This window comes from Lynx rufus, unplaced genomic scaffold, assembly GCF_022079265.1.
Source record: "Lynx rufus isolate CCGP_SWC_20201006 ecotype Redwood Valley unplaced genomic scaffold, mLynRuf1.p SCAF_9, whole genome shotgun sequence".
Lineage (NCBI taxonomy): Eukaryota > Metazoa > Chordata > Mammalia > Carnivora > Felidae > Lynx > Lynx rufus.
Window position 1 is genome coordinate 69,371,608 of NW_025814897.1, and position 21,822 is coordinate 69,393,429.

The 21,822-nt window shown below is 47.1% G+C and overlaps 1 protein-coding gene across 1 annotated transcript in view; it reads left to right on the plus strand.

Moving 5' to 3' along the window:
• TEAD1 (TEA domain transcription factor 1) overlaps window positions 1-21,822 on the plus strand; it is a 177,510-nt gene that overhangs the window by 91,530 nt on the left and 64,158 nt on the right. Inside the window, exons 2-4 of the mRNA XM_047072209.1 lie at window positions 14,855-14,919; window positions 17,307-17,369; window positions 17,459-17,521. Coding sequence (XP_046928165.1) covers window positions 14,855-14,919; window positions 17,307-17,369; window positions 17,459-17,521 — 191 coding nt within the window. The remainder of the gene's footprint in view (window positions 1-14,854; window positions 14,920-17,306; window positions 17,370-17,458; window positions 17,522-21,822) is intronic.

Consider the following 21,822-nt stretch of genomic DNA (forward strand, 5'->3'; position numbering starts at 1 on the left):
TATCCAGGGATTACATTGTTGCCCCACCACCACCATCATTAGATCGTGGGGGGCAAGGGTAGAGAAGGTGCGAGACGGTTGGCTGTAGACATCCAAATATGACAGCAGAGCGTAATCTCTGCAACAATATGGCAGCGGAGCATGTGCTGACTTTAGAGTGCCAGATCAACCCCAATATTTTTTCAGGGAGGCTAAATCTCTTGTAACTGCTCAATTGGATTTGTCACTGAATGAAGTATCAGCTGCTGTTGGACAAGGCCATAAAAGCCAGCCGGCTGGCCCTTTGTAGGCAGGGCTTACCCAACGATTGATATGTTTTAGCACTTTTGGGATTATTGTGATTAAGAGGAAACCATTCTGAATGAGAGAGAAAAGAGGGTAAGGATGCACAGCCCACAGCTGGTGAGCAGCATGTGTTTGCTGCTGAGGAAGTCACCATTATGGCTTTCTCCGGGATCCTGCCCTGATTGACGGGTATGAAATCTTTATACGAAGAATCAGTGTCCCGGTTTCCTCCAGCAGCAGCTCTCCTTGCAGGGCGATGGGTATTTGGAATGTTGTGGACTCGAGCATTCTGAATGCTTTCAAAGCCCTCGGGCGCGCATGCTCACACGCCCACAGTGCCTAAACGCATTGGTCTGCGTGCACCCGAGTTAATTGAGTTAACGTGTAGGGATTTCAGGAATAACAACAGAGTGTCCTCTTTCATTTCCCAGACCGAAAGCTCTGTGACAGCCGTTAAAAATACCCCTCCATGTAGTTTGTGCCCGAGTCGTTTGTATGGGTGCGACGGCGACATGGAAACGGCACAGCCAGTGGATTTGTAAACTCGAGCACCTGGCGGGGGGGTTTCTTTAAGTACAGGAACCTTGCCTTGTCTTTTTAGAACAGGTTTGTTTTCAAGAACCACCTGCTCCCTGGAGCAATAGAGCTCTTGCACGGGTCTTGCACTGGCCAAGGCAAGCCCCTGTGGAGGGCAGATTGGAGTTTGAGGCTGCCCAGTGCTTGTGGTTGTGCATGGAGTCCGGTCGCCTCTCTGGCCATCCCGGGGAGACTGTGCCCGGTTCATGCTCAGAGTTTGCTCGGCATCCCGCACAGGAAAGAGGCTAGCTTGCCAGGTCCTGCAGAGTGTCTTTCCAAGCCTGTGAAAAGCACGAATCATCCAGCAGTAGAGCATGCTTACAGCTGGCCCTTTGCTAGCTTTGATCTGCGAATCAGGCCGCTCCATGAATGCCCTTATTGTCATGTTATGTGTACACAGTGTGTGAATTATTGAAAATAGGGAGGCCTGAGCCTCATCTGGTAGAGATTACAGTGCAGGCATGCTGGGCGAAGGTCTGTAATTGAAAATCCCCAGATGCTGTTTATTTGGCCTTTGTCACATGACCTGCTGCAGGAAGATTGTCGGAACAAAATGTTGCCTGCATGGAGAGTGGAGCCCACCCTCCCCCACCCCGAGAGTCTCCGCAGGCTCAGTCTGTACACAGCTTAAACACCTGCCCAGAGGATTTTTAAAGGCTTAAAATAGATTCGCTCATAGCATTTAAATAGAGGGCATCTTGCTTGTTGGTTTAAACTGCTTAAGCGGTTGTTGACTTGTGGAACCTTCTATCCACACAAGGGTTTGCTGGATAATTTCACTCTGAGATATCTTTGCAAAGCAACCTTCAAGGCTAGAGCCATGTAAGCAGAAGTAGTTTGGGCTCTGCCTTTTCTTAAAATCAAACTTGAGTGTGGTGAATGAGCTTGCAGATGAGGCCACGTTGACTGTATGTGTTCCTTGTCTTGAAAAATACTGTGGCTACCCAGAATATGGTTAGCTGGTTCATGTGTGTTTTATCCAGTTCATCCTTACCAATTCTACCAAAGAAAAAGTTGGGAGGTTTCTTAGAACGTGTGTTTTTCTCTGTTGGATACTGAATGTTATACTCTTTGTAGGTGGTGGATTGAGGCCGGATGGTAAATCTGAACTTGATTACAGGAATGAAAAGCATTGTCATTTTGAAGAAGGGAGGGCTGTGGGTTTCGCAGGTGCTTTCTGCCAGGGAATAAAGTAACCCCTCCCCATCCCTTTGCCCTCCCCAGTATCTATCTCAGTTGTGATTATGGGTGCCTCGTACGTTTCTTAGAGCTTGGGAAGAGGAAAGGTTCTTGGGTATTTGCCACTCTCAGCATTCACCTGGACTGTGAGTTCCTCGAAGGCAGGAGCCCCTGTCGTGTTCTCTTTATATCCCAGATATCTGCCAGCACGGTGATTTTCTGTCCTGCCAGCTCTGTCTTCCTCCCTCTCTTCCCGCCTCTTGGAAGAAAACATTCAGTCACCACCTCCTGTGTGCCGTCATGACAGTTGTTCAAATATTTTTCCTTTCAAGATGGGGCTAAAATCAGCAGTGGTGCTATCATGAAGTAGCACATTCTCAGTACTGTGCCGGGAGTTGGGGGTTCGGGGAGACTGGGAGTAGGAGGTGTCCCCTGCCTTCAGGAAGCTGATAATTTGTCAAAGAAGGTAAGTGGAAACACCCACAAGCAGCGTGTAGTATGGTAAGCCCTGTGCTGGACGCACACCTAAAGTCTGCTGAGCGGAAGGGGCAGAGCAGGCTAACGGGCAGGGAACTGGGAAGTGCCATGTGACCTGGGTTTTGGTAACTCAGAAATAAGCCTTCAGCAGATTTGGGCGGGATGGCGGGGGGGGGGGGTGTGGGGAGGGGAGGGGAGGGGAGGTCATTCACATGAAAGGAATAGAACCCAACATGACATGACAGTATGTGTAGAGAGTGACAGGAAAAAAAGGAAAAAAGAAGACAAAACAAAAAACGTGGGTTTGTGTATGTAACATTTTAATTTTTTACAGGGAGCATATACTGCATATCACCTGGGTAATTTGAAATTTTTAAAGGAGAATAAAAGGGGGTTGACTCTCCTGAATGTGAAACTCGACCAAGAGAGGTATTCTGGTGTGCTTGTTCACGATCTCACGTAGAAAGCCCAGTGCGTAGGCCACTGTTTTCTCCTTAATGATCGGCCCGTGTGTTGCTGCTTTTGGCTGCTCTTGGTTTTGCGACCAGTCGAATGTGGCCGGCGCAGCTGCGTGAATGACAGAGTGTGGCAACCACGGGAGAAAACGTCTGGATTTTTATCTCAGACTGTTCTTTAGTTGTCCCTCTCATCCTCATAATGCCCTGCTTTTATTGCTGTTGTATGGCTTTCTGCCTCAGTTTCCCTCCTGTACTCGAAGCCCCTTGAGGGCAGAGAATATGTACTGTTCCAGTGGATCTCCCACACTGCTCCTGCGATGCTTCGTGCGGCGCCTTTTGTATAGAAAGTATTCAACAGATGGTCGTCAAGCGAGGGAGGGGAGTGCATCGGGGCTGGATTAGGAAGGACTCGAAAGCAGAAGGACGGGTTGAGTTTTACCCTGTGTTGTAGGTGGTGGATGGAGGACGTTAAGTGGTGTACATTCAGTCCACTTCACGGCCGGGTTGTGCCCCCTTCTAGTAAGATTGTGTTCTCACTAAGCGCCTAGTAGTGGCCTTGTGAGAAGTTAACTTACTGGGGTATCGAGGCTATCTTCAGAGCAGTCGGTCCAAAGTCAGGGCGTCATGAGGGTGGAGCCAGAGCCCGACTCCCCCACTTAGCACTTTGGCGACTTGGGTGGGTTTCTGAGCGTTTTGAGCATCAGTCAGCATCCACAAACTGGGAACAAGGTAGGTGCGAGGGTGACGCACGCGAGCAAATAAGCACAGCGCGCTACGCGGCCCTGGCGCACAGTAGGTCTTCAGCACACACTGTTGTCCACCTCGCTCCCACCTCATTGCGTCTCTACCCACCACACAGTAGGTTTTTCGTTTCGCTTAGCCCTCAGATTAATATGTCCTCAGTTTGAGTGCCGTTTTTAAAATGTCCTTTATGATCATGGTTTCCATGTTATTTTTAAAAGAATCCCCGAGTGCCTGGGCATTTAGAATCCTCTTTATTTAGCATGTTTCCTAAGCGGCGGGCGGTCCCACGTGAGTGTCCCTTCGACTGAGTGCATGGGTAACGTGCCTCTGTACGGCAGCCGCCTAGTAGCTACAGAAGTTTCTTGCTTTATTCTTCTAGTGACGGTTGTATTTGCACTAAGAACTAACTTCTGGAAATCCGGCGGGTGACGTGCTATTTAATACGATGCCGCCAGCCTGTTCATAAAGATAATTTTACAATCTGCCACGGATTACAAGAATTTTGGCCGCGCTTCGCCCTTGGCAAAAACCTAATTCCCGCTATCTTATTCAATGAACAATCCATTCTAAATTAAAAGATTATTATAGCAAGTAAGTAGCCTGCATGATGCCCGGTTAATGTTAAGATATCCTAATAAAGGGCTCCGTTTACTTGGAAACAATTTCTGTGGCCACATCCTTTTGACAGGTTAGCATGCGGTCAAGATGTCCAGAACGGTTTCAGTGCCGCGTGGCAGAGCTGCTAGGTGTTAAGATCCCAGAAAGTAGAAGCGTTGTAGGTTTATACAAGATGCTGTGTGGCATGGCACTCTGGACAGAGAAACCTCACATACGCGTTCCAAGCGATGAAAGCATATAAACCAAGTGCAGTGACACTGCATAATAGTTCCAGGACCATTTAAGATCACTTTGAGGGGTGAGACCCTTCCCCTGTCATTGCTAACGCATGCAACAATCCTCTCGAGTAGATACTTCATCCCCATTTCACAGGTGAGGAAATAAGGCTCCAGAGAAGTTAAGCAAGCCGCCCCGACTCACACAGCTTATAAGTACAAGTCCAACTTCCCCAGCAAGACTGCAAGTCCTACTTCGGAATCAAAAACAAAAACAAGTCTGCAGCGTTGCCACCATTAAAGATTCTCCATGAAAAACCAACAGTTTTTGGCACTTCACATGTGTGGATTTCACACTTCTTTAAAGGCCAAATAATTAATAAATAAACAGAGTGTTCTTAGCAAAGTTTTTCATTAACAAGACTCTCCTGGGTTAATGTTGAGATTAGCTTTCTTTTGGACCAGGTCCATATTCCTGTGGCATTTGGAGGTCGGTGTGAGTAGGAAGGGGAGAGGAGGAAAGGGGCATGTGCTGGTCCCCCTTGTGCCAAGTTAAGAGAGCAGAACGAGGGTCTGGAAAACTTTGCTGACTGTCATTGCAGTAGTCGTAACTGTAAAGGGGCTTACGGGTTTCAGGTGATACTGTTGGTGCTGCCCACTTTATACGATCTTTTTCTAGATCATTTTTTCTCTGTGTAGGAGACCTCACTCGGTCATTTATTAAAGACATTTACTGAGTACCTACTTAATAGGTGCTGGATCTACAGTCAGAGAGAACTAGATAGATTGTTTCTATGGAGCAGTTATAGCCCTAGACAGGGAATGAATAGTCCCCTAGATGAGTAATCCTCGTGTAGAGCAGCAGGGGGTATGCTGGGCATATGAGAAAATGACTCACTCTGGATGGGTCCCAGAAGACCTTAGGGAGGAAATACTTCAGTTGGGGCTTACAGGGATGAGTAGGAGTTTGCAGGCAAAGGAGAAGGGAAAGAACATATGGTCTGTGCAAAGGCATAGAGGTACGGAAAAGCATGATAGTGACCTTGGGAAGTCTCCAAAGTTCTTTGTGCTAGAATAGAGGAGCCATCTATAGAAATGGGCTAGTAGGCCTGGGTACAGGCTAAGGAGTGTGTGTTTTTCTTGCAGTGGCCAGGGACCTGTGGATGTGAGAAAGCAACATAATCAGATGTGGCTTTGAAAGAAAAGGCAGATGCCCCAAAGACAAGTGAAGATTTTCCCTGAGAGCCTGTGGTAGGGGGTCTGTTTAGGTTGCCATCAAGGGCAACAAGCATGGGTTCCATTCAATCCCGTCTACACCTTGAGTGTGTATAGACACAGACCCTACCTTTAAGGAGCTTATGGTCTGTTACACAAGGAGTCTTACTAGAGCCAGAATGTGGGCCGTGCCTTGACACAGGCAGAAGTAAGGCATCGTGGGCCCAGAGCAAAATGGTGATTCTCTGCTACGTTCCCGGCCAGAACCAAGCCATGCTGAGCGATGTGTTTATAACTCACACTATCTATCTTCTGTTACCAGTTTGCTCTGTTGCACTGTGGTCTTTCCCAGACGCTGGTCTGCGAGGTGAGCTCCAGGCTCCTGACTCTCTGGCTCACTCTTCACATGTTCCCTGCCTTGTGCGTCTTTCAGACGGGGTTTCGTGGAGGACACCCCCTCCGAGCTGGGCCTGGAAGGATTTTTTTGATGGATCGTCCTAACCGTGAGCAAAACCTCCGAATGGCAGGACGGTTCAGGGAACTGAAAGCTACATTGTGCGTTTTGATGGTGGCAGAATGGATTCAGGTGATGGTGGAGGTGGTATGTCATGAGAACGCAAAGTTGGGGCCAGATGGTGGAACAGCACCGAATACTATACTGCAGTGGTTTGACCTTTAGACTGTAGGCAGTCGGCCATTAAGGTCTTAAAGCAGTAGCGTGGCTAAGCCAGAGCTGTGCTTTATAGGTAGCCGTGGACAGGATGGACTAGGCAGAACAGGGGTATAAAGTTCAGCTATTCATTTGAGAATTTAAAAGGTGATCAGCCAGCATCTCTTTACCGCTTCGCAGAGAATGCACCACCAGAGACGCTTACTTCATTCATATTTATTTTCCTTCTAGACATAATTACAGCAAGGATTTCTCTCCAATGTAGAAGGACTGTGTTCCATACAAAGCATTGGGCGGTTTTACTTGCTTGCCTCTTTGGCCCTTGTAGTCTACTCCGAGTGTGCAGTCTGTCAGCTGTCCCGCTAAGAGGAAGGACAAGACGGCGTTTTATGGGGGCCATCCCTTGATAATGTTATCGGCCGCCGTTGACTGGTAGGAGCTCCTGGAAGTGGGATTTGAGTTCTCTCCAGGCCTTTTGAAGGGGTGTGAGGAGTCAGTGCCGACTTGCCAGAGGTTAACATAGCCATCCTCTGTATTCTTTCTGCTATGGCGATTGCTTCTAAGCCCCTGAGTGGAATGCAGACACAGGTTCTTTAAGGGACTTGCCAGTGTTTACCTCCTGAAGGCCACCAGTCCATTCTGTAAACCTTTAGATTGGGAACACACAGCACCAACCCCTCACAACCCAGAACAGGCTGTCTGGCCCTTTCTGGTGATTTTCCACGTTGGTGCTGGTTTTTGGTCAATGATTTATATCAGGGATTAACCGAGACACTGAACTTCCTCATTGGGAGTGCTCTGGGGTTGGTTCAGATGCTGTTTTTTGTTTTTTGTTTTTTGTGTTTTTTTGGTGACCCTTCCTTTATCCCCAAGCTTAGCTTTGTACCCTCCTCCCATTCTGGTTGTCCATCCCTGCAATTCAGTCGTTCATCAGTGTGTACTTACTCTTGAGGACCTGCTGTGTGCTCGACCCCAGGGGTACAGTGATGCACAGACCCCAATGTGTGGCCGGTGCTCCTGTGGAACTTCCTGTCTGGCAAAGTGGGAGGGGCAGGCATTTATCACGGAAGCATTCGGATACGTGGGCCGCATCAGCTGTGGTGCACGAGAGGCACAGGCCCGGGCCGGGCGACTGGACTCCATTGTCATGAGGGTCCTTCACAGGTGTAGGTTCCTTGAAGGCAGTGGCATCTTCATACCCCCTGTGATGCTGGCATATTGCTTGTGCTCTGCAGGTGCCATCAGTTGTCTGACTAGACGGTGACTGACCAGCTTCAGTAGGCCTCCTTTTCCTCCCCGTGTTGCTGGTGCAATGGCAGCCATGTGGAAAACAAGGTTAATTGTTAACTCCTCCCAGGTTCGTTAATAAAGACCCTTGACTGCCTCCTCTGGCAGTGTTCATCCCTACAGACTCCCCATAGATTCAGGAGGAGTATGACGTGTCCCTTGGTGCCCACATCGTCCCCTACACTTGTGCATTTTGGTGTTGACTTTCAAAGCGTAAGAGAATTTTTCCTTGAGAGGAACCTCAGCTGACAGGGAAAAAAAAGGGGGCGGGGGGGATTCGTGGCTACAAAGTATTTTACCACCACCTTAGAGAATCTTGCCCGAGAAAGTACTTCGTAAACCGTCTCTCTGTAGGGCGCCGCTCCTGTGTCGGAGGACAGAGCCACGTCCCGCGGTCTCGTCACCTTGCGGAAGGCGTCTTCTGTGCTTCTTTCCACTGGGACATCTTTCCCTTCTCTGTGTTCGCTTTATGTTGATGATCCCGTGTCATAGTGCATTGATCACAGGGAGGTAGCAGCCCTGCTTCTGCCCCTGTCAGTGACTCATTCCACAAACACTGAGCTGCCTGGGAGGGGGAAGCAGAGAAAAGATGAGTACCACTGGTTCTTATTTTCAGCGACTTCTGGTTGGAGCCATGGCATGTACCGAAACAATAGAATATAAGACAGAAAGGATATGAACCAGCAGCGAAGAGGCCCAAGTCAGAGGCTGTGGATGTTTAAGAAAAAGGGAGGCCTCTTCTATCCAGAAGGCTCACGAAGGACGAGGCATTTGAAAGATGAGCAGAATCCAGATGTGCAGAAAAGAGGGCAATACAGGGAAAAGCAGTTGTGCGTGCGGGTACAGAGCTTGGAAGGCTCAAGGTGTTAACAGGGAAGCTTCTGGTAGCCAGTAGGGCCATTGAGCTGAGTTAGGGTTTGTGAGGGGCTGTGGAAGAAGGCCCTGAGGTCACAACCATGGCATCAGCGTCTATTTTATATGGCTTCGTTCTAGCAGTCTGGAGAAGTTGGAGTTTCCTTTCTGATTTTCTACGTGGTTAAGAGACGTGGGGGATCCTCAGGTATCCCTCCCAGCAAGGAGAGGGCCAGTGTGCAGTGACCAGAGCCCCTGCCCTGCCCCTGGGGTGGTCAGCCCTCCCCTGGTGTGAGTTTGCCTCTGAACCCCGGCTACAGCCATTAAGAGGAGGTTCCGTGCCTTACTTCTTTCTTTGTGGCTCCCTGCCTCCGTTCAATTACAAAGTGGCTCTTACGCTGTGAAAGCCCAGTGTCTCTGGGCTACAATTTCTAGCCACAGACCCTGCATTTGCTGGGCCTCAAACATGACCTTGAGGCCACATCCCATCACACACCCAGCCCACAACAACGTTAACCAGTCTTCTGTCTGGGCAAGGCAAGCCCCGTGCAGACTCCTCGCCTTTCAGCTGGAGTCTTGCTCCCTGTTGTCCCTTTTAGCGGGAGATTGCACGGCCATCCGGGGCACGGGAGCAGCGATGATGGCTCACTTTCAACGCTGTTATGTGCTTTAAGAGAAAGGAAGAATAAATAAAGGCTGGATTGCGGTGCCTGGTGAGGATCACGGTAGGAAAGTGACGAGTCGGGCTTTGTCTGTCTTTGCTGCTGCCCGCTGCCTGTGGGAAAAGCAAGGGCAGCCACAGCTGCCGAGCCTCAGGCTTAAAGAAGCAAGGGGGTGTAGGTGTCTAACGGACATTTTATGCCCCAGAGTAGCTGTAGTATAATGACACTTAGTGGTGAAGTGTGACATTGGCACTGAGCTCTATAAGGTATCACAAATATTGATAGAGAAGTGTGAAGGTGAGGCGTGAATGCTGTGGGCGCTGACTATCGGGTCAGAAACTCTCGGGCCCAGAAAGGAAGTATGGGGCAGTCAAGGGAGCGGCAGGTGTGGCTTTGTGGGGTTCCACGTTCCTGCTTCTGTGTGTAAGGAAATGCCGCCCTTCCGTGTGGCATGGCCTTCCTCCCATGCCCCTCCATTCCGCCTGACAGAATCCGTCCTAGCACTTCAGTTAATGATACTCACATTGAAGTCTTAGGAAAAGTGTTCCCATGCCTGCGGAAACCACCGCAACACGAAACGCAACCGCAGCAATAAGATAAGAGCTCGGCAGATGGGCAGAGGAACGGAAAGGCATGTCGAAGCAAGTATAGAAAAAGCGAAGGAGGTGGGTACGTACGTAGTGTGTGCTGTGAGATTCTGCAAAAAAGAAAAAAAAATTCTGTACGTCTGAAATTTTTCATAATAAAACTTGGGAGAAAGTATCATCTGTCCTTAAAAGCCTACATGATGTTCCGGTACTTTGGGGACAGCTTTCTAGACTTCCTAAATTACTGTGTCCGATTGTCCGTGTATGTTATCAGACCCTCTTCCATGGCGGTAGTCCTAGTGTGACCCTTGGAGCTGGTTGGCGCTTTTATCTTAGCTTTTGTGTTGGCCCGTGACCTCCTTGTGGGCAGGCAGTCTGTCTTCTCTTTATATCCCTGATGCACCAGGCAGGCATCGTAGAAGGCGCAGAGGGGCGCCTGGGTGGCGCAGTCGGTTAAGCGTCCGACTTCAGCCAGGTCACGATCTCGCGGTCCGTGAGTTCGAGCCCCGCGTCAGGCTCTGGGCTGATGGCCCAGAGCCTGGAGCCTGTTTCCGATTCTGTGTCTCCCTCTCTCTCTGCCCCTCCCCCGTTCATGCTCTGTCTCTCTCTGTCCCAAAAATAAATAAACGTTGAAAAAAAAAAAAAAGGCGCAAAGAGGTGGTCCCCACCTGCCAGTAGGATTCGTTTAGGAATGTCATGTATGCTTAACGTTGCCATTACCTTTACTGAAAGTCCTGTTTGTAATGTAAGGTTACTGGACCACTGAGTGTGTGTGTGTGTGTGCGCGCGCGTGTGTGCGTGCATGCTCACACACACACTCGCGAGTGTTTTAGAAGAAAGAGAAAAATTGGGGTTAACATTTCCAATTCCCGGCATTCTGATCATGACTGCAAAACAAGACTATGCTGTGTGACCCGAGGCTGGCTGCCGGTTACATCGGTGATTGTGGGTGCCCAAGCTCCCAGTCCTTGGCAAGGGAATTCTGGACTATATGGATCCACCCCATTTGGAAAGCCGTACTATAGAAATATATATAAATAGGGCTCAGATGTTCTTGTCAAGGTCACTGACCAAGATCCATTCAGAACCTTGTTGATTTCCCCAAAATATGTACAACCCCGGGGTGCCTAATAGATACCCCACGGTCATTTGGAATGTCATCCTTGTTTCCGTAATGGTAGGCATATTTTAATTCTGGGCAGATTTAGAATTGAAAACAGAAGATTTTAATAGAATCAAAGCTATAATGTTAATATTTGACTCAGAGGATTTATACACATTTGATGTTTCAGGTAATTATTGAAAATAATTTGGCCCGTGCCACAGGTGAGCCTTTATTTCCAAATTAAAATGTGCAATGAGGTAATTGGTTTAGACTTGATTTGAGGGAGGGTTGAAGTCTTACTAGAATTGTAAGCAGTATTAGAACACTTAAGATAATTCGTTAGGTTTCTAAGAGTTGTTTAAGGGAAGGTTTTGGAAATTCAGTCAAACAATTCTAATAATTAAAAGAATTAAATATATTCTAAGTTAAATACCCGGTTTTAAACGTTTAAAGGACTTTCAATTAGCTTTGTAAAATGGAGCAAACATTATTTGAATGGCCCTTTGAAAGTGATTATAAAAATTATAAGATATGTAAGTTGAGCTTAAAACTTAAGGATGAACTAGATAGAGTGTTTACATCTGTTTTTTTTTTTTTAATGTTTACTTTTGAGAGAGAGAGAGAGAGAGAAAGCCTGAGTGGGAAGGGGCAGAGAGAGAGAGGGAGACACAGAATCTGAAACAGGCTCCAGACTCTGAGCTTTCAGCACAGAGCCCGATGCAGGACTCGAACTCACAAACCACAAGATCATGACCTGAGCCAAAGTTGGTCATTTAACTGACTGAGCCACCCAGGCACCCTTGTTTTTTAAATAAATGAATAAAATATCCATTTTTAAAAGCCAGGTAAGCCCAAATAGTGTTTCTGCGTACAAAGCTGCCCGCATGGTGATTAAAAAATTCACACAAAATAAAGTGATTAACAAACACTGTACTTACTAGATCAGGTGGGTGCTCAGAGTTAGTTGAATCTGAATTTAAAAGTCGCATCAGCGGTACCCCTTGTGGAGGCAAGAAACACACAGAAACCTCAAGTTAATTACCCTTCACGGCTTCAAACGTGGTATGAAAGAAAGAACGCAGGGTTTCGAAAGGTGATCTTACGCAAAGAACAGGGACGTGAGAGTCACGACAAGCTTCAGTGAATTGGTGGCTGTCGCGTAGTGCTCTGCGCATGCTAGGTGCTCAGCGAGGCCCTGCTGTAGAGAGGGTAATGTTGAGAAGTTTGATTTGACATCATTTAGCTCCGACGGGTATCGTTCGCACAGACCGCAGGGTTGTGTACGGTCAAATGTGGCTGACCTGGATGTTCATCTCCCCGCGGGACCACATGCCATAGGAAATCAGTTATGGAGGTTACGTGTCACACAAGTCACACAACCGCGTCTGCTTTCACAGAAGACGGGTATGGGGGCAGGGCACGTTCCTGCCATCTGGACAAGGTTCGGGTGAAGTTGCATGTAATATAGAACCCTGGATTTATTTTGTTCTGACCACTCAGACAGCCCTAAACAGGGCTCACAGTGAGGCCCTGGGCTAGAGGATGCTTGGCTCGTCTGCAGACATTGTCATTTAGGTCTGGCTTCTGGTAATGAGGCACTCCTGGCCGGGCTGTGCTGTCAGCGAGCCTTTGAGACAAATTGCAAAATCTGTACAACCATTTGAGAGATGGAGAAGCAGACCCGAGGACCCTACAGGGGATATTGGTAGTTCTCAAAAGTTTGAAACAGAATGCTCAGAGAAGCAGTTTAAACCTGAATTTAGAGGTCCTTTTCCTGTGGTTAAAGCGTAAGTTCAGACAAGAATGAGGATGTGAGAGGATCCTGACGGGCTGGAATGATAAACTTAATCTAACAGGATGAAATGCAGTAGCAATAAATGTAAGCTTCTGTATTTAGATCTGAAAAATCCCAACTGTGCACAAAAAGACTGGGCACAGAGGTAGAGAGATATATCTGAGGAGTAGTCTATATGAAAAAGACCTCTAGGAGTTCAAGTGACATAAATTGACAGTTTATTGTGGGTCCCCAAAATCAAATGCAGTCTTAGGCTGCATTAACAGAAGTAGGGTATTTAGGATGAGGGAGGTGATAGACTCATTCTGCTGTGGACTTGTCACAGGAAGAGCACCACTACGGTTCTGGGCTCCAGCCTATGAAAGGAAATTAGATAAAGGATGCTCACCGGATGGCTGTGGTAGTGTTCCAAAAGCTGCCACAGGTAACAGGAACAGAGGAAGTTTGGCCTAGGTACAACTCCAGGAAGACCTGAAAGTTGTTAATATCTGAGAGTCAGTCACGTGCATAGCCTCGTTCATGTGAAGAGGAACAAGGAGAACCTGGGGATGAAAGTTCTAAGAAGCTCCAAATAAGGAGGGTCTTTTGTTTTTTTGTGTTTTTTTTTTTTTCCCTTTGAGAGAGAGTGTGTGTGAGCAGGGGAAAGGGGCAGAGGGAGAGAAAGAGGGGGAGGGGGGAGAGAGAGAGAGAGAGAGAGAGAGAATGAATGAATGAGTGAATCTCGAGCAGGCTCCATGCTCAGTGCAGAACCCCACATAAGACTTGATCCCATGATCCTGGGATCAAGTGACTTGAGTTGAAATCAAGAGTCAGACACTCAACTGACTGAGCCACCCAGGCGCCCCTTTTCATTCTTAAATATGGTTTAAGATAAAGTGGACTGCTTCCTTAATTCTATAAGTGCTTGGTTACGTTTATAAGACTCTAGGCTTCTAGCGGTAGGAGCAGATGACCCAGAGGAATCTCCCAGCCCCAGGATCCCACAATTCCTTTGCCTTCCAGTGGTGACCCTGATCTGCATGGTCCTAACAGACATGCACGGACAGAGCCATGATGACAGGAACCTTCTAGGCAGTGCCGAGGGAGTCTTCAGAATCCTCAGACAAGCTTTCCACAAGGACACTCTTGGGTTGATCCTCATTAGGGCTGCCAGTTTTTTACTGTGCCAGGGGAGATCTGGGGGGGTGCGGTCCCTCTCTGTCACCAGAGGCTGTGTTATTGTCTCATTGGTTCTTTCTGTGTGCCCAGCGGTGTGTTGGGTGCCGGGGAGGCTTTTGGGGAACAGACAAAGCTCTTGTCTTGTCTGAAGAGGTTCAGTTATGCAGAATGTCTGCAAAGTAAGGCAGCACAAACGAATTCTACAACCAGCTCTACAGCTGACAAATGTGGTTAACTGAACGAGAGGGCTTTTATTTCATGTAGTGTTATTAATACCTTTCCCCACTTAGCTTCAGGGACACATTCTCCCATGACATTATAGTTCTTCGAAGTCAGATTACCTGTTTGTGACATCTCCGTCTCCTGGTGGGGTAAAGCCGGGAGATTTTGCTTATTCTTGTAGGCATTTTCTTTCCCCTACAGGTTATAAAGCTTTGAGGTAGTTAAGTCATTTCTTTTTCTTTTTCATGAACATGATCTCGTGTATAGTTAGTTACTGGGACAGTGACATCTTTCGGGAATGTCGTTAGCCCCTTGTTGTGGGGTTTCTGTGGTCACAGCAGGTCAGTCTCCGGTGGCTCTCATGACTCTAACTGGAGTGAACTAGGGATGGAAACGTGGGTGCAGCGAAATGGGCATGGAAACTAAGACGGAAACAGATTTGTGGATTCCCGCGCAAAGCCTTGTGTTTGTTGCTCGTACAGGTTGACCACCTCTTTAGGCACAAACGTGTAAAGAAACAAAAAGGCACATTTCTACCCTCAGTTGCTGATCCTAATAATTAAATGCCCTTATCCTAATTTCCCCTAGCAAATATTTTTGCGAACAATCGTACTGTTTTATTTTTCTGGCATGAATAGATACACAGCTCCAACTTTGAAAATTTTTTGTTCTAACTTCTTAGCTTTCAGTGGCTTTTTTTTTTCTTTTTTTAAGTAACCCATCTTATTGTAAATTCTTCTTTCTTTCAGGTAGGAATGAATTGATAGCCAGATACATCAAACTCAGGACAGGCAAGACGAGGACCAGAAAACAGGTAAAATAACGTACCTGGACACTGTGCATGTCAGCGAATGGCCCGACGAGGCATTTTGGCTGCACTGGCTGGCTGTGCTTTGGCTCCTAGGAGCCCCCAACTTGAGTTCCCTGTAAGGACGTCAGTATTGGAGGTGTTTCCAATTGGCTCAGTTTTCACTGTTCATCATTTCAGTGACCCTTTACGATGTGGTCTCCAGAGTTCTTTTTATACACACATGGGAAAGTCTCACTGCCAAGGACAGTGTATGCACTGGTCTGGTACTGTACTTTAATACTTCTGTTTCTTTCCCGAACTGCGCATCTGTAAACGCTACAGACGCTGCAGGTGCAAGTACACTTGGAAGTCACGAAATTTTGAGATTTTGCGCATTGTAAAATCCTGGAACAATTCTGCATTAGTCATCATTTCGATGCAAAAGTAACACTGGCAGCCATGACTGTTGGCCTGAACATAATACTGAATGATGTGCGTCCAGGGAACTGTTGCTCCTTAAGCTATGGCTTTTTGTCAGTAGCTGCTGTGACTGAAATGAAGTTATAACTTAAATACCTTTGTGCAGAGTAGCGTCAGGAATTTTCCTCTGCCCTTTGTCAGGGCTCTGGCTCTCTCCCCGTTCCTTCTGACGTAAAGCGGTCCAAATCTCTGACCCAGTTCAGAACTGGAATGGATGAGCAATTCGTGTTTAGCTAAAAACGGAGAAAGGAAGAGAGAAAGGCAAAGGGGGGAAGAGCCTCGAACAAACCTCATGGGTGAGCTGTTAACAGAGCACAATTATTTTTTAATATTGACCTATGCTGATCTCTCTGGCACGGATTTTGAAAACTATCATCGTACCAAAAGGCAAGCTTAACTGTGGATCTCGTTAAGTATGAGCAGCAGACTCCGGTTCTCTGCTCAGCGATGAGTTGTTTTCATGAGTGTTTATGACGGGGAGAGCTTTTCCCCAGGAATGTTACATGTGCCCCCGCCAGGAGCCCGACTGCTGAGTCAGCACAGAGGGCCATGGCTTCCTGCCAGGGCTCAGAGGCAGGGCACTGTCTGTTCGGTGCATGCTCCCCCCACCCTGTGACAGTGGACAGTGGCCCTAGGCAAGTCAGAGAATCATGTAAGAACAAAATTAGGGGGAGAACAAGTAAAAGCAGGAGCCGGATGGAGGGGTGACGATGATGGGGGAGTTCCCGCTTCTCTGTACTTTAAAAAAAAAAAAAAAGGCAACTTGCAAACAAAAATCATTGAAACTCAAAGATAAAGCTAAAGATAAAAGGATCTTTTGTTACCATCAATCCTGTTTTTATAGTCAGTATAGTGTTCGAAATGGAATAACTGCCTCTCAGTCCGAGTTGCTGAACTTTTCAATGGAGGGTTCTAAATTTCCGAAATAGATCCAGTTCCCAGCATACTGAAAGCAGTGGACCTGGGCTATCTCTCTGCTGGGTCTGTGAGCCCTAGTCCCGTGCCCAACCCCTTCACCTGGGACTCTTCTAAATTTAACCAAATGTAACCCACTGAAAGAGATGCAAATTTGTTTACCCAGTGGAATCATTGTGTTTCCGAAGCTGGGCTTGGCTTGGTTTCCAACACCCCGGCATCCTGGGGATGTTTTTAGGCAGCAGTTGGTGATACCTCTCCAATGTGAATTTGTTGTTCAGCAAATCGTGTGGTTTTCAACCCAGATTTTTAACAGGATGGCTGGCTGGCTGTATTCACACTTTTCGCTTTGTAATAATATGCAAATCCACTTCGCGCCCAGTCAGTACCCAAAAGAGTGGAAGGATTGAAGATATTTATAAGGGGGGGGGAGAAAAAAACCCCTCTGCTGACTGGGTCTGTCCATTTCTCTGTGAGATCTAATTTACATGTCGGTATTATTTTAACATTTGCTACAGAATCCAGAGCTCTTAATGAGATCAGAATATAACCGACAGCTTCGGCTTTTTGATTCTGCAGAATGTGCTAATTTATGGATGGTCTCTTCTAAATTGAGAAGGAGGGATTTTCCCTCCTGATCCTGAGAAGCTATAAATATTTTCATTTACCTCTAGCCCCACCTTTTAAATTTCATCAAGAAAACAACTCCACTCTCCCCCTCTCATCCCGTGCCCGTGATTTCTCCCTGGTGAGAAAACTAAAAGCAGCCTAACTTTCATCCTGAATCAAGTCACTGCAGTGATGACCCAGTCTGAAAAGCTTAGAGCAGCGCTGGGGGCTTGGTGTCTGGCTGGGACTGTGTATTTCCTAACTGCAGAGCTTTGTTGAGATGCAAATAACCTTCCCCCAACCCCCACCCCAAAACCCTCCCAAGGAGTAGCGATTTTATATTTGATTTCCTTTTTTTGTTTTGTTTTGTTTTGTTTTGTTTCCCCTCATAAACCCGAACAATGTAGGTGTCTAGTCATATACAGGTCTTAGCAAGAAAGAAAGTTCGAGAAATTCAAGCCGCCATTAAGGTACGTCTGGCTTGCCCAGTTGTAGGGGGCTTTTCATCTCCATGGTTACAGGCTTTTCCTTTGTTTTCCTCCCTTCCCCTACCCTGCAGGTGTCTAGTCACATTCAGGTTCTTGCCAGAAGGAAATCTCGTGATTTTCATTCCAAGCTAAAGGTATGCGCTTTCCTGCTTTTTGGCTTGTGGTTGCTATGCATCTCACTTCCTGTTTTCCATGGTGACTGGTGAATGCCTGGTGCTGGGATTCTCGTAACCTAGTTTCCTCGCATGTGAGAGCTGTTTACATTTCTTTGTGTCTAATCTCTGTTTCTGTACTAGCCTCACATTAAGCTTAGTGTGTGTGTGTGTGTGTGTGTGTGTGTGTGTGTGTGTGTCCCTAATAACAATGCAAATGCAGCAGAAAGCTGGTCTTGATAACTTTTCAGCTCAGAAACATGATTTTTTTTTTTTTAACCTTCAAATGTCCACCAAACAGCCCTGGGCTGGGAGAGGAAAAAAAGTCCAGAGACACAAAGTTAGTGTAGAAATTGTAAAAAAAAAAAAAAAAAAAAAGTAATAAAGTAAAATAAAATGCATCACTTCTAGAGTAGTTCTCATGATTACTTTAAAAAATATTTAGAAGTCATTTTTTTGTACTTGTTATGTATTTTAGAGAATACTTATGAAAAATGTCTTTTCATGTAATTTTTCAAGTATTCTTTCAAAACAGACAGTATTTTCTGCCAGATTTCTTCCACGTTGCTCAATATTGTTTTTTAAGGGTACAGCTCTGTTATTAAAAAAGAAATTTGAGGTAAGGCCTTTAAAAAAAATCTTAAGAGATGGGAAGGCTCTTAATCAAATCCGTGTTTGCAGTTCCATTTCTACTTGAGTTTACTTTAATTGTTTTTTACATGTGTCTCATTTTCTAGTCTCTGAAAATACATTTCACAGCAAAAATGGAGGCATTGAGATTTTTAAAATGCAAGTTCTCCGTATTTTCTCCCCTTCCAAAATTTGTAGTAAAAGATAAGTGACTTTTTCTTTCCATAATGCCCCATTTTAAAAATGCAAAGGAATTATAGTTTACATAGAAGAGCTTTACTTTATAATAAAAATGAATTTGTGGCCCATATTGTTGCCCTTCCCACATGCCTTTTTTTGTTGTTGTTCCATTTTGATTTTTTCCATACATTAATTAAATTTGTTTTTGTTCTAAACCTAAAGAACGAAGTGCGATTTCACAGCACTGAATGCTGAACACTGGGATCCTTCCCAAAGTCCTCCAACTTTTTTTTTTTTTTTATGCAAACAAGGCTGGCTGTGTAACAGGACTAGCGACCAGGAAGGAGCATTTGGTGGCCCTCTGCAGTGGGCTGCATGCTGGCTCGCTCGCACGTGTGGCTGATGGTGGCTGGCTTTTAGCTGACTGGCTGAGCAGTTGGAAGATTAAGATAACTTCACAGACCCTGCTTTTTAACCAAAGGCGCCGTCCTCTCTATGTGGATGTAACTCCCCCAGCGTTCGCTCAAGTTCTGACTCTGTATCTAGTTTCTCTGCGCTAACGAATTAATGATGTTCAAACAAGTTTACAGACATCCATTCTGTGTTTCCATCCGCGATGTTATGAATTGCTCTATTTCTGTACCGTCTGTGTGGTTCCTACATGCTCACCCAGGGCACACAGCCCTGGACCAAAAGCCCTTTACGTGATGAATTAAGCTCTCCTGCCCAGAAGGGAGCCCCATGGGATATCGGAAGTACTCGTTTTCTTATTCAGGGATTTTGAGAGCCTTCCTCCGTGGAAACACTTTACCAGTACTTTATATGTACACGTACATCATGCAAACACAGTTGTTGTATTTGTGTTCGTTCTTATTAAAAAAAAAAAAAAAAGATGACTTTCCCCCTCCTTTCAGCCCTGGCCCACTCTCCTTTGGGACAGACACACTGAGGAGGCGGAAACAGAGGCAGTAGGGTAGCAACCGGCTCAGCGTTTCAGCTCCAAGAACCACCTCCATCTTCTTGCGGTTCCTTTCCTTCCTCCCTACCACATTATTCTTGGGAAAAGGGAGGCCTTTGTTCTTCCCATCAGCTAATACCAACGGAGTGCTCCAGGCATGGTGTCCATCACGGTGGGCAGTTAACAGTCAGCCCCCTATTCACAGAGCTGGCCGTGGAAATAGGAAGGCGGAATAGAGGGCACTGTCAGATGAGTGTTAGCAGAAAGCACCCGGAGAAAACGTGGAGGGAATCCCAGGGACGGGCTGCACAGCAACGGTGCTGCTGTTGGGGAATGCAAAGACCAAGTGAGTGTATGCAAAGTCTGTTACGTGTCCTCTCATGCAGTAAGCTCACTCCAAAGTGAGTTCCATTATTCAGATTTTGAGGGATAATATTTAAGAAGCCAGGAGGTCAGTTGGTTTGCCCGAAGCTACCAAGCCCAGCACACGTCGCTGCCAAGATTTGAGCTCAGGTCTTTCTGACGCCTACCCCACCGGTCTTTGAGGCGGGGTTTCACCCAGTGGAGATGGGAGAGTGTTCTCAAGCAGAAGGTCTTGTGCCAGCACGCGCCATGTCGTCCCCCCCCCCTCGTGTCCCTCGGAGCTGGGCGTGCAGTTCTGACCACCAGCCCTCTCTTCGGCACCCACACTTTAGAAACAAGGCGAATTGTGAACTTCGAGCCCTTGGTCAGAATGTGGACCTAATGTGTGATTGGCACTGCGGTGATTATCCGTAGTTCAGGGCAGTGAGGTCCTAGTCGCAGTGCCGCTGTGTCACCACCCAGAGGGCATTAGGCCAGCCGAGGAGAATGAGTGAGACTGGCTGTCACCAGACTGGCAGGTGACAGCCAGTGGACATGTTGCTGCCTTCGCCTCCCGTGGGCATTTGATGTGAGGGATGCCTTCCTCAGCCTTCCCAACCAGCCATTACCAGGCAGGCAGCGGGCTCGTCAGGAGAGGTAGGTCTCACCGGCTTATCCGTGCTTTCCCCTTCAGGTCTGGTGTCTCCCAGCACGTTCGTGGGAGGCAGGGGTGAGCACTGAGTTCGTTGTGGGGTCAGGCAGACGGCCACACTGCCTTGGCCTCCCACACTCATTAATGAGGCAGACTCGCTGTGGAAGGTTGAAGTCATCCCCACAGACAACAGCGATAGCTTCTGGGCGGGCCTTGGGGCGGCAGTGAGGGTCCAGACTTCAAAAAGAGACACCGTGCTTTGCCTGGGAAGACGTAGCCAGGTTCGCCGGAGAAGGTGGCTGATGGCCTGCCCCGCCTGCTTCAGCCCCGCTGCTGGGCCTTTTTCCTATGTGCTCAGAAGTCAAGGATTTGTGTTCTCTGGGGTGGACAGAGGCCCTCCTTAAAGAGAACGAAGCCAGGCTTCATCCCTCTGGCCTCCCTTGGAGTCTGAAAAAGTGGTTTGCTCACACCTGGGGCCGCCGCCAGGCGTGGCTTCCATGGGAGCCCTCGTGCCTGTAAGCCTCCCTCCTTCCTGGGGAAGGGTGCGGTCGAATTCTTTAGGCTGGTGACTTTCCAGCCTTTTTTTAAGCTGCAAACTCGTGTTTCAGGTTGAAATCTTTGTTGAAGCATTTCATATATAAATGAGTAAACTATTTTAATTGGGGCTCATGCTCTTTTAGCCTTAGCAATGGCCTCTTGGGGTGTTCCACTGAATACAGTTTGAAAACCACACTGCCTTAGGCAAAGGGAAAAGGAGGTGACTGTCCGCTGTCCCTGCAGCCTTTACAGGACAGTCCATGTTTGGCAGCCGGTTCTGCCATATTCCTGTGAAGAAACCAGACTCAAGAAGAGCGTGGTCATGCTCATGTCCCAATTAAGGATGAGTCATCCTTACTACAAAAGTCATGCTCTTGAAAATCTGTTAGAATGAGACCCAAAGGTCAGCCTTACTCTTCTGCTAGTGCAGAAATGGTTCTCAGAGTGCTTGCTCGTAAACCAGATCACCCCAAAATGTGTGGACTTTAGTTTTAGCTGTCATAACAAAATTTGTTTTCATTTTGTGGACATTTAAGATTTCCACGGAGATTTGAACTTTATAAAGCACAGCAAACTTTTCATGGAGAACCCAGTGTTCTAGACCCTCGAGTACATGTCGGGCATAGAGAATCAAATTAGCAATCTCTGTTCTTGAGGAACACTTAACATTTCTGTTGTTTCTGGCCACAATTGGGGAAATACTAAATATCCAGGAGACTGCTCCCCAACTAGGGGGCTCTGCAGTGGAAATTGAATAGAGTGGTGCAAAGACTCCAGTGAAAAGAGTGGTCAGCTCTGAGTGTAGAATTAAAGAAAGACTTGGGGAGGGCGTGCTGTTAGAACTGGGCACTGAGAAAGGAAGACAGTTCCCCTGAGATATCGGTGTGTTTGGGGAACCATGAAAAACACTATTACTTGGAGGCACGGGATGGACCTGGGCAAGCCTAACAGAAAGGTCCCAGATCCTCTGTGAGAGAATGAGGT